Source organism: Giraffa tippelskirchi, chromosome 1 (genome assembly GCF_054371585.1).
Source record: "Giraffa tippelskirchi isolate mGirTip1 chromosome 1, T2T-mGirTip1v1.2.pri, whole genome shotgun sequence".
Taxonomy (NCBI): Eukaryota; Metazoa; Chordata; class Mammalia; order Artiodactyla; family Giraffidae; genus Giraffa; species Giraffa tippelskirchi.
The window spans coordinates 52,298,372-52,310,691 of record NC_137275.1 but is presented as its reverse complement, the minus strand read 5'-3'; the positions used below and the strand labels follow the sequence as shown (position 1 = coordinate 52,310,691).

At 44.2% G+C, this 12,320-nt stretch overlaps 1 protein-coding gene across 3 annotated transcripts; it reads left to right on the top strand.

Moving 5' to 3' along the window:
- The first annotated feature begins 274 nt into the window (after positions 1–274).
- Positions 275–11,782, top strand: UCHL1 (ubiquitin C-terminal hydrolase L1). Of its 3 annotated transcripts, XM_081591377.1 has the most exons (9): positions 275–355; positions 487–498; positions 994–1,122; positions 3,885–4,035; positions 5,936–6,021; positions 6,099–6,146; positions 6,747–6,813; positions 7,729–7,787; positions 11,359–11,782. In XM_081591377.1, the coding sequence occupies exons 1-9, from the start codon at positions 323–325 to the stop codon at positions 11,443–11,445; spliced, it is 672 nt and encodes a 223-aa protein (XP_081447503.1). In that variant the 5' UTR covers positions 275–322; the 3' UTR covers positions 11,446–11,782. The 3 variants fall into 3 exon arrangements, with proteins under 3 accessions (XP_081447503.1, XP_081447508.1, XP_081447497.1); XM_081591382.1 differs by lacking the exon at positions 487–498; XM_081591371.1 differs by lacking the exons at positions 275–355; positions 487–498 and having other exon boundaries at positions 879–1,122.
- The last annotated feature ends 538 nt before the right edge of the window (positions 11,783–12,320 follow it).

Here is a 12,320-nt window from a genome sequence, read left to right as displayed (position 1 = left end):
AATTAGACTGCATCAAAAGGACTGCTCCGCACATGCAAGAAACACCTACCAACAAAACCCATCTTCACAACCACCAGATTATCTCACCAGCAAGTGAGACTGCAAGGTTCGGGGGCTAGGCCGTACCACTCTGCGCTGCGCAAGGGGGGATTCGTGCCCATTTGTCTGCGACTGACCGTTTCCCCTCGCTTGGTTTTGCCTTTGCTCCCCCTGCGCAGGCACCCACAGTGCGTCAGGCCGGCGCCTTATAGCTGCTGCCTGGGCGGCTCCGCTCGCTGTTTTTTCGCTTCTCTGGGTTGTGTTCCTTTCGAGGTCCGCGAAGATGCAGCTCAAACCAATGGAGATTAACCCCGAGGTGAGCGTCAGGTGCACGGTTACCCGGGGGTGGCGGGGAGCGCAGGGCCGAGGGTCAGCCCTCTCTAGGTAGCGTATCGCTGACTGCTTTTGTCTTTGTTTTTTTTTTTTTTCTTTGCATTTGCTTTTCAGATGCTGAATAAAGTGAGTGACGTCTCGCGCTGCCTCTGTCCTCCTCCCCCCTGGAGCACCGAGGCGCCTTCGGCTGTTTTGCGGAGACCCAGCTACCCCCTGCGCACTCCAGAGGCGTTGGGGCTGGGGCGCGGCCCTGGCGCCCTCTCCTTGCTGCTGCATGGGGGGCGGCGGTGACTCTGCGAAACCGGTCGGAGGTGGGATGGAGGAGGCTGCGCCCAGCTGCGAGCGCCAGGCCGAGCTCCCGAGGGCGTGGCGCGGGCCGCGCGGGCTGGGATGCCCGGGCGTCGCGGGAGCCACGTGTGGGCCGCGCTTTGTGCTGTGTCATTGCGCCCGGCTGGGGTGGGGGCGGGGCGGGGCGGGGCGGGGCGGGGCGGGGCCAGGCTCCTCCCAGACCCGGGTAGGGGCGCGAGGATGCGGAACCCGCGCCCGCCGCCTCCCGCGCCTCCTGGCAGGTGCTCGCACTTGCGGGTCTCCGCACATGGCCGCCCTATTTCCTCTTCGCAGGTGCTGACCCGGCTGGGGGTCGCCGGCCAGTGGCGCTTCGAGGACGTACTGGGACTGGAGGAGGAGTCTCTGGGCTCTGTGCCAGCCCCGGCCTGCGCGCTGCTGCTGCTGTTTCCGCTCACAGCGCAGGTAGGGCGTGGGGCCCGGGGTGCGCAGGCTCTGCGCTGTGCGCGCTGCCCGCAAACCCGAGTGAGGCGTTGAGGACGGTGTAGGGTCTGCTCCCGTCCTGGCCTGGTCGCCCAGACCTGGCACACTGCCTCTTCCTTGTCGGGGATGGAGGGAGAACTCACACTTCCCTGGGGTCCTGTTAATTATTGCGTTGTCTCGCGTCCATCAGCATTGCCTTAAACTTGGGAGAGAGGCAGCATCTCAGTTCCATCATCCTGATGTTCATCCTACCCGTGAGTCAGGTTGAACCTAGGCTTTTCCGAGCTTTTCACGCCAAGGAGTGGCTGGCCGATTGTTTGCCTTTAAGGACTGTGACCTGTCGTTTTATTGTCTGGTTCTCTCCCAGACTCCCACCTTGGTGTAAAATGGAGAGATCCCGGCGTGCCTAAAACCCCAAAAAAACAATAGGTTCTTTAATTTTACGCCTCTACTGCCTTGGCCTTCAGTGGATGCAGGGGTTTCTTCCCAACCCTCCACTCCCTATAACTTACACACTTGTTCTTTTTAGTCTCTCTCACGTGTTTTTCTAAAGCTTAATCATTGTGCCTGGTTCCTGTGTGGAAATCACCTTCTAGCTCTCTGACCTTGTAGCTCATTGAACAGGTGGACATTAGACCTGTCTTGGAAATGCTTTTTCATTTCTCTTTAGATGGTCTCCCTTCTGCAAGTGTGCATGGATGTACCTCAAAGACTGAGTATCAGATATAAAAAGGTAGCTAGGGTGATAGTCTTGGATGTATGGAATCCCGCTAATGAGCACGGTTTTGACTGTCTTCAAGTGCGGCCACTCGATCCCTGATTTAGGAGTGGTTGAATTTTGCTTAAAACTCCGGGGGCATTAGCCTATGGGGCATCATTCCAAACAGTGAGTTTAACTGAAGCAGCTTCCTAAGGCGACATTTCTAGAAACATCCTCAGCATAAATTAAGCCTTTGGAAAGTTCAGGCGTTCTTCCAATGGGCTAAGTATTGGGGGTTAAAAACAGTTATTAAAAGCTATTAGGATAATCCCACTGACATGTTTGTTACTGAATTTTCACTTAGGTGAAAATGGAGTTCCCAAATAATTGCAAGTCAAAGTATGATCCCTGTAGATCAAATCAAATGCAGTTTTCTCTCATTTGAGCCTCTCACAGAGGTTTCTTATTAGAGGAACCATGATGACTCGGAGGTTTTTGAGCAGCAGCACTCAAAAGGCAAGGCCTCTGGGAGGCAGTGCAGAAACGTGTTTATCTTACAAAAGCCCACTGGTCTCATTTTGCTGGATCAAGCAGCTCTTGGTTAGAGAACATTCTGGATTGAATATTTTGTGCTTGAGAGAGCTCGATACTTTTTCCTTTAGTTAAGTCTGTCAGATACATGAATGCCAATTTTGCAACACAAAACACCTCCTGGGCTAAGCAAAACACCTCCTGGGCTAAATACTGAAGCAAATTCAAAGCAAGTTGAGGTTTATAGGTGGGCCTCCAAAAAGCTAATGTTAATTTAGAAAGCATCTAATTTTGTCAAAGAATATTATGAAATCCTAAATTGACTACTTCTAAAACATTTTAAGTGATCATGAAATATTTACAGAAGTGTCACCATGCAAGAGTTCAGACAACCATAAAGGATGATGCTACCCCATTATGAAAAATTATATCTTTTTTTAGAAAGGTGAAAATCCTTAACAGTCGATGGAAGCTCCATTCAAGTACAGTATATAGATGTATGATGCTAGAACTTCCTACTACTTGGAATTTGTTTACCTTATGTGACAAGAGAGCTTATTCCTCTGATGTTACCACAGACAAAGCTGAAACTTCAATTCCATGTAAAATAATGCAAGGCTACTAGAATTAGAAATATATGTACTTCTGGGGTTCTGTACAATTTACATTGGTTGTAAAAATTAGTGTTTCTGTAGTGTATAATTGGCAAAGAAACAAGTGTCTCCTGTTTGTTACAGGAGAAATTTTTGTGAACTTACAATCCAGCATGCTAGACCAGTTGTCTTTCCTCCCTAAAAGTTGTTTAGTTGCTCAGTCGTGTCTGACTCTTTGCAACCCTGTGGACTGTAACCCACCAGGCTCCTCTGTCCAAGGGATTTCCCAGGCAAGAATAACTGGAATGGGTTGCCATTTCCTTCTCCAGGGGATCTCCCTGACCCAGGGATCAAACCCGAGTCTTTGCTTTACAGGCAGTTTTTTATTAAAAAGATGAGGGAGTAGTTAATTTCTTTAAATTGTTCCTTCCTGTTGTTTTGTTTTGTTTTTGAAGTAACGTACTTGGACTAGAATAACTTCAAAGAATAATGAGGTATAAACTAGCTGGTGTTCTTGGGCATTCAGCTGACCAACGCTTGATTGGAATGCATGTGTAAGATACAGTTGTTGGTGTTAAAAGGAAGGAAAGAATGAACTTGTCTGTTTTTCTGACTTAAGCATGCCATCCATCTCAAGCTAAAAGGTGGCAGTGGTGTCTAGACAAACTTGGGCTACAATCCAAGACCACTGCTGCACTGCAGCTGCAGGGTGGAGTGTCTGCACCTCTCAGAACCCCATGGGCTGACTTGGTATGGGAGGCAGATGGGCCATTCTCTGGGTGCCGGCCAGCACCTAGGACCAAGACTCCTGGTCACACATCCCACTTGTGTCTCCATTTAGGCACTAGAACTCACTGTGCTGCAATCTGTTCTTTGTACTTGCATTTTGAGATGTAAAAAAAAGTCTTTTGAACTCATAGCATGAGAACTTCAGGAAAAAACAAATTGAAGAGCTGAAGGGACAAGAAGTCAGTCCCAAGGTGTACTTCATGAAACAGACCATTGGCAACTCCTGTGGAACCATCGGACTCATTCATGCAGTGGCCAATAATCAGGACAAACTGGAGTTCGGTGAGTGGGTTTTGAGGCCAGTTATCCTCTGGTTGATCTTCAGTTAACTGCAGTGCTTCCTTCCAACACCCCCAAGGGTCTATTCGGCAAAGCCATTGCCTTAAAATTTTTTTGAAAACCTACTTAGGCATATAGGATCAGCAGGTGAATTCTCATTGTTCCTTCTCATTTGAGGAAAAGAAGCTCATTTTCCAAGAAGCATGCTGTGGCTTCCTCCACAAGGCAGACTCGTGGGCTCTCCCATGAGCAGACAGCAAATTGTCGTGATTCTCATGTGCTCCTGGTCTAGTCTCAACAATTCTAAAGAACTAGAGTTGATGTTAAGCCATAAAATACCAGTCTTTAGGACCTTTGTTTAATGGTGCAGTGTCTCATAAGCAACAGGAGAACTAACATGGTCTAAAGTAGTAGGAGATCCTGCAGGGGCATAGCCACAGCCCAGCACCTTGAAAGATCCATCTCTGAACAAAGCTGGGTCGGGTTTTAGCCTGCCTCCAACGGGTGTTGTGGAGGAAATAGAAGAGATGAGTCTTAGCCCTGAAGTTGTCAGAAGCTCAATTAACAGTGCTAACAATGTTAAAATACATGGCATCATGTGTGATTTAGACTAAGGGTCAACACACTTAAAAGCCAGAGAGTAAATCATTTAGGCTTTGAGGGCCATATGTTCTCTGCCCTTGTAGTGCTATAAGAGCAGCCTTAGACAAAGATGTAAAGCAGTGGATGTGGCTGTGTTCCAGTAAAACTTTATTTACAAAGATAGGCAGCAGTAGTTTGCCAACTCCTGATTTAGACAGTGGATGGGGGTGGCTGAGAACTGAATAACTTCATCTAAGAGTCCATGCTGTTGCTTGTGGCAGGTCAGATACTTTTTTAACAAAGGAATTGTGGTCAAGATTCTACTCTTTGTATAATTTTGAAATTAAAAAGGAGGGGGTTATCCAGCCATAAAGGGACCAGATCTTTTAGAAGCTGCTTTTTCAAATAATTGACTCAGCATAGTCATATTAAAAAGTTGTAGTTTGATCCTTTTTATTTCTTCTGCAGTAAGGATCGTCTTGTTTAGAATGCTGGATTCCTGCAGCTGCAGATACTGTAATTCTGTAAACGTGGTCCTGATGGTGCCATAGGCTTAATCTGAGTCATAGTTCTCCTCATAAAGTTATGAGAAGTTTCTGGTAACTTCTGAATTTTGAATGGTGTGCATTTAGCAAATCTGATAAAGTTTAGAGCTGAAAATTCAAATCGAGGTCTTTTGAAATGCGAGTTGTTGCCTCATACACACTGAGCAATGACAAAATGTTTACACCAACCATCGGCTAGTCAGCTATCTCTAGGCCAAACTGTTAGGCACTTTGCATTTCAGGTCTTTAGGTTGATGCCTATCTGGATAACCATATTACTAAGATTGCTTTTTTTTGCCCTGAAGTAAGTTTTGGTTTGAGAACTATTACTAGATTTGAATTTACATCATGTATGCAGTAAACATTAATTATGCATTGGTAGCTGTTGTAGATGACAGGACTAGGCAAGACAGTTCTGCCTTTATGGGATCAAAAATCTCACAGATAGGTGCTACAGTTGGATCAGTACTGTAACAGATGTGATCAAAGAGATGAGGGTGAGGTGGAAGATGAAGGGGTTGGGGAGCCAGGGAGAAGATGTAAGGAGGAGCCTGAACCCTAGAAGAAGGGAGAGTTCTCTGGTTTGAATGCAGTGAGAAGGGAGTGGTTGGAAAAAGAGGCTGGGGGAGGGGACAGCTCATTCCCATCCTTTGAGGCCATGGTAAAATTTCAGGTTGCCAAACATGACCAAGGATGCACTGTCTTCAGTCATTAGTAAATGTGCACCCATTCACATTATACCTGTATTAATGATGCTTTCGGTTTTTTTCCCCCAGAGGATGGGTCCGTTCTGAAACAGTTTCTTTCTGAAACAGAGAAGTTGTCCCCTGAAGACAGAGCAAAGTGCTTTGAAAAGAACGAGGTAGGAAGAGAACTTCTAGAACATTGATTTTTAGTACTCTGGAGGTTTCTGTGCTAACTCTTCTCTGTTTCCCGCAGGCCATTCAGGCAGCCCATGATGCCGTGGCACAGGAAGGCCAATGTCGGGTAAATACGGGTTAAAGCCCGGGGGTCCAGGTGTCCTCTGTGTTTCCCCAGAAACATGTGCAAAAACTGCTCACCAGGATCCAGCACATGTGTCTACTCAAGGCCGAGGAATGCCAGAAAGTTCTACCAGAATAATGCCTTGACCAGTCCTGTTCATAAAAATGGCTCTTCAAAATATCTAATTGGCAGTTGACAGTCTTGAGTAAATTCAGGCTGATAATGTTTTATGTAGACTGAAATGGGTCTAGTAGAGTGAGTAACACCCTTCTTAGTAATGAACATTTTAGATACTCTTAGTCGGTTGGAGAGCAAGCTAGACCAGCAAGGACTAACAGTTTCTTGATGACTTAGGTATACCATTAATAACAGCCTTCGAGTCAACTGTTAGATTTAAGTTTGTACAACCCTAGTTGGCTCTGCCATTATCTAGTCTTGACCTTGGGTAAGATGCTTATCCTCCGAAGTCTTAATTTCTTCCTCAGTAAAAAGCAAGTCTTAAGAGTTCTGATGTTAAATTTTTCTTTCAGCTTTATTTTTAAATGCAGTATATAATACGATAAAAATTCTCATTTTCGAAAAAAATGTCTTGATTCTCTTCAGGTAGATGACAAAGTGAATTTCCATTTTATTCTGTTTAACAACGTGGATGGCCACCTCTATGAACTTGGTATGTTTCACTTTTGGAATCTAATATAACTGCATGCATTCTCTCACACGTAGTTCCTCTTACAGTACTGGTGTGGGGCTTTATGGCTGCACTTCGTATGTCTTTAAGAAGCTAGAACACCATTGGATTCTTATGGGGGCACTTAACCCTTGTCATGCCCAGAGTACCTCCCTCAGGCAGTTGGCCAGTGGAATGAGTGGATTTAGTCACAAACCAGTAAAGAGAATTGGTCAGCCACTTCAAGACATGCATTCAGGTTCTGTCTTTCTACCTTCTACTGTAGCATCACCAGTATAGAGTCTCCATCATCCTTTTCAGACAAGGAATACTTTTAGAAGGAAATAAATACTTAAGCATGACCTGGTCTGTGTAAAAAGAATTTAGATATGTTGGGGTAATTCCTATTAGCTGGTTTTACAGACAGCAAGGAAGATCATCCACCTCTGTTTTAGGAGTTATCCCCTTTGTATTAATGGGAAAAGGCTTGCAGCTGTGTTATCTCAACACAAGATACTACCTATGGGCAAGCAAGGGCAAAGAAAACTTGGGGCCAATCAGCAGTTGTTGAGGGACACATGAAATCTTGTCTTGCCTTGCCTCCACCTTCCCTGTATCTCACAGACTGCATCTGACTTTTGCATTGCACTGTGGTCCTTCCCAAGAAATGGATGGGCACAAGCCCTGCTGTTAGGTCACTAGATTGGGCTTGTGTGGTGTTGGTGCCTGTGGATTAGAAGGCCTGGGATGGATATTAGGAACACTTGAACCTCATTTCCAGCCCGTTTGTAGGCAGCCTTCCCTCAGTGGGAGTGGTAGTTGTATTTGGAAGAATCTGAAGCTTGCCTTTAAGTGGGACAAGCACAGTGGCCAGAAAAAATGCAGAGAGAATCGACGTGCCTGGCTTTTCTGTTTCAGATGGACGGATGCCTTTTCCGGTGAACCATGGCACCAGCTCAGAGGACTCGCTGCTGCAGGTAATCTTTGGCATCCATTTCTACTGGGGCCCACATTGTGTTAGCCAGTTTGTTCTGAAATGCAGACTTCTTTTGGTATAGCCAGCATTAATCATCTGGGATAAGAGCAGTCTTTAGGGCTTAAAGATCATAGTAATTCTATCTACCTCATTTTATGCAAAGAGTTTTAAACAAGATGCTTTAGAGCGGCCCTGATTAATCTGTCTTGTGTTCTGTCTTTAGCCCACAGTTAGAATTAGCCTGAAAATCATCACTTACTTACCTCCCTGTGGGATTAAGGTGACCATTGTCCTTTTGTCAGATTACCTCATAGCTAGTGACTCAGACTCACGGAACAGCAACCCAAGCCTTGCCTAATCCCTCTCTTGACAGCTGAGTGTGGGTCAGTTTTGAATTGTGAATTCTGGTTATGTAGTTAACTCTTGAGTTTTTTCTTCCCACATGGTCACTCCACTGTTAACAGGTCAAAAGAAACAAATTCACAACATACCTGAAAAGAACTTTAAGATCCAGGGTCACTATGTAACCATCCTGGTACAAGTGACTGCACACAGCTCTTAATTCTAAAACATAGCTGGTGGACTAGTCCACTTCACCCTAAAAATGAATCTAGAGTTGAATCAGTTCGCTGTTATAAAGGAAAATTACTTAATTGTAATAAAATTGAACATGTTGTTAAGATATAACTTCTTCATTTGTTGTAATAAAAGCTAAACTCTTTTGCGTGCTTATGTGCAGACAGGGAGTTGGCAAAAGCTTTTTCTGTGATGAGCCAGGAAATATTTTAGGCTTCCTGTGGCATATGGGCTCTGTTGCATGTATTCAGTTCTTCTGTGACAGCTCCAGGGCAGCCCATAGGCAATGTCTAAATGAATGCGTATGGCTGTGTTCCACTTTATTCACAAAAATAGGCAGCAGGCTGGATTTGGCCCACACATTGCAGTTTGCCGACTCCAGGCTAGATGCTGGTCTACGTTAATTACCTGTTTCACAGAGTCCTTTTAATGGTGCTGTGAGGTAGTTATTCACATTTTACAGATGAGGAAACTGAAGTGCAGAGGTAAGTGATGCCCACGGTCAATGACAAACTGTAGAATCAAGCGTCAAATCTAGTTGGTCTGTCTTTAGAATCTGTACCCTTAGCCCTTGTAGAATACTGCCTTTATGATAGACCTGTCTTTGGAACATCATAGGCCTGGTGACCTCAAGGTGTTAGTGGACCAAATGATGCCATTCTTGGAGGGGAGGGTCACTTTCTCTGGCCAGCTTTCATATACAGCTGAGATCAGTCAGAGCTAATTCTTGGATATACCAGGGGTACATGGGAACGGTGATATGAAATGAGAACTAGACCTCGAGAAACAGGATGGGGGTTTGCATGAGAGTTAGGATTCACTTATGGGAGAGAAAAAGAATAGGGGCAGTAATTCTCGTTGCATCGTATTTGGATTAAAGGCTCTGGTCCTTCTAATAAAGTTTCCCAGGTGCATACTTAACTCCTGTCTAAGGTTATACTAATACAAGCACGCCTCACATTGTGGGTTCAGTTCCAGACCATCACAATAAAGTGAAGTATCACAAGAGTTGAATTTTTTGGTTTCCCAGTGTATATAAACACTATGTTTAAGGGTGCAATAGCATTATGTCTAAAAAAACAACATACATAGTTGAATTTAAAATATTGCTAAGAAATGCTATTATCTGAGCCTTCAGTGAGTCAGTATTTTTGCAATAGGAACATCAAAGATCACTGATGACCATAACAAGTTTAATATTAATGAGAAGTTTGAAATACTATGAGAGTTACCAAAATGTGACACACATACAAAGTGAGCAAATGCACTGGGAAAGTGCTGCCAGTAGACTTACTCCATGTAGGGTTGTTACAGACCTTCCATTTGTGTAAAAAAAAAAAAAAGCAGTTATCTTCAAAGCCCAGTAAAGTGAAGTGCAATAAAATGCGGTATGCCTGTACCATAAAATGTGCTCTTCATAGAGTAGCTAAAACTGTTCTGTGAGTAGAATTTATGAGGTGTGGGGAAGGTAAAAACCTTTTTGTTAAAAAATTATATTACAGTCAACCAGCATCTTAATCCGTGGGAATTCTTTTCCTAAGATTGGTCCTATATGGTTAGAGATGTTTTAGGTTATCTAAGTGAAAGTGAAAGTCGCTCAGTCGTGTCTGACTCTTTGCAACCCCATGGACTATACAGTCCAGGGAATTCTCTAGGCCAGAATACTGGAGTGGGTAGCTTTTCCCTTCTCCATGGGATCTTCCCAACCCGGGGATCAACCCCAGGTCTCCCACATTGAAGGCAGATTCTTGACTGTTTGAGCCACCAGGGAAGCCCAAGAACACTGGAGTGGGTAGCCTCTCTCTTTGACCGCAGATTTTCCCGACCCAGAAATCGAACCGGGGTCTCCTGCATTGCAGGCGGATTCTTTACCATCTGAGCTATCAGGGAAGCCCTAGGTTATACTCCAAATAAACTTGCTAAACTGGTGAGGAAATACATAAACTTAACCCAGGTATCTTAAATTTAAGTGAATTAGGTTACTGCTTATTGTGTGTGTAGCAGATGGCTGTTGTCTTTAGAGGCACACCCTTAATGTTAATGAACACCATGGATCCTAAAGGAAAGTGGATTTGGGGAAGGCACTCTGTAATACCAATGTATTAAAAATTCTGGTAGAATGTTACTTAAGCTCCCCTGCAGTTTTTCTGAATGGTTCCAAAGCAGGAAGAAAACCAGGGTATGATTGATGCGTTTTAAGGGCCAAAACTCATCAGGATGGTGATATTTTAGACCTTGGGAACTGGTGTTCCATGATTGTTTTCTGTCAGAGTATCCAATAGCCTCTTAAAAGTCTTATATTTAATATTTTGGTTGGACTTTCTACTGGACTTTTTACAAATTGAACAATGATCGATATTCTGATCCCAATACATTTAAACCCTAGCATTCAGCAGGTAACATTGGGGTCAATTTTCTGTCCTTATTCTCTGTAATCTGGGTTATAGAATTAGTAATTTATGGCATTCCCTAAATATCTAGGCAGTTATCATTTACCTGTACCTGGAATGCCAGTTATTTAAATTTTGTAGAATGTTTACTTTTCCCTGGAGAAGGAAATGGCAACCCACTCCAGTATCCTTGGCTGGAGAATCCTATGGACAGAGGAGCCTGGTGGGCTACAGTCCATGGGGTCACAAGAGTGGGACACAGTACCACCACCAAAATGTTTTCCCTAATGAAGAGAAATCAATTTTTTATCTCTGGATTTGAGGGAAAGAGGGTGTACTTGTCAAAACCAGGCACAAGGTGGCAGAAGCACAGAGCATTTGCTAGTGGTAATAATCAGAGCTTCTGAAGCCACATCTGTAATGTGGGTCCTTGTCTTTCCCATCACCTGATTTTTTTTCCCTCGTCTTAAGCCCTGGTTTTCAAGTTTGTTGGGAGGTTTAAAGTTGGTCAGGGTGCACTTTGCAGGTCTCAGTGATACTTTTCCCTTGAAGTGTTCATTTTGAGCTGTTGGTGTTTAGAATTTAATTCACAACTTTCCTCCTCAGGACGCTGCCAAGGTCTGCAGAGAATTCACTGAGCGTGAGCAGGGGGAGGTTCGCTTCTCCGCTGTGGCCCTCTGCAAGGCAGCCTAATGCCCCGTGGGGGACACTTTGCTTCTCCCCCTCTTCCCTTCATTGTGAAAGTATATCCCTCCAATGCTGGTATAAAATGCTTCAGTACTTGTAGAGCACAGCTGTTCTCCTTCTGTTCTGCGGATAAGCACTTACCCTCAACCACACCCCCACACTGGCAGAGCTCAGCTGTCGATGGAACAAGTTTGGCATCAGCCTGCGATGGCAAAGCATTCCCCGCGTTGTGTCTTGTACCTCAATATCTAATGCTTTAATGGTTACTTTGGTTCGTGTCTGTAAGTTAAGGCCTTGGATGTGGTTTGTCCTTAAAAGGAATAAAGTTTTTCTGCTGATAAGAGATAAGCCTATACTGGTTTTCATTTTTTCTTCCCCCCAATATATCCCAAAGTTTCATAGCAATTACATATATATTTTCCATATAAGAACTTATACAGTACTGGGAATAAAATTACCATGAAAATATTATCACCTCAGTGTGTTTCTAGATTTTTTCCTATCAGTTCAGTCGCTCAGTCGTGTCCGACTCTTTGCGTCCCCATGAACTGCAGCACGCCAGGCCTCCCTGTCCATCACCAACTCCCGGAGTCTACCCAAATGTATGTTGTTGTGTGTTCCTATGGGTTTTTTTTTAATTAGGATTTTTTGGAGGAATGATTTTTATTGAAATAAGTTGATAATACATTGTTTCAGATGTACAACACAGTGATTCGACATCATGAAATGATCACCATGATAAGCCTGGTAACTACCTGTCCCCTTACAAGGTTAACACTGTTAGTTATCATGTTCCTATGCTATAAGTAATTTTAACAGAAGAACAGAAGATATTAGAGTTCTCATATACCCCTCATCCATTAGTGGCACAAACACTGAAA

What these genes read in the sequence shown, in the direction of transcription:
- UCHL1 (XM_081591371.1), top strand. Translation starts at nt 901, where the DNA reads ATGCGGAACCCGCGCCCGCCGCCTCCCGCGCCTCCTGGCAGGTGCTCG. An exon ending in TGTTTCCGCTCACAGCGCAG is followed by an intron (nt 1,123 to 3,884) that starts GTAGGGCGTGGG and finishes TTGAACTCATAG; the next exon opens with CATGAGAACTTCAGGAAAAA. An exon ending in CACAGGAAGGCCAATGTCGG is followed by an intron (nt 6,147 to 6,746) that starts GTAAATACGGGT and finishes GATTCTCTTCAG; the next exon opens with GTAGATGACAAAGTGAATTT.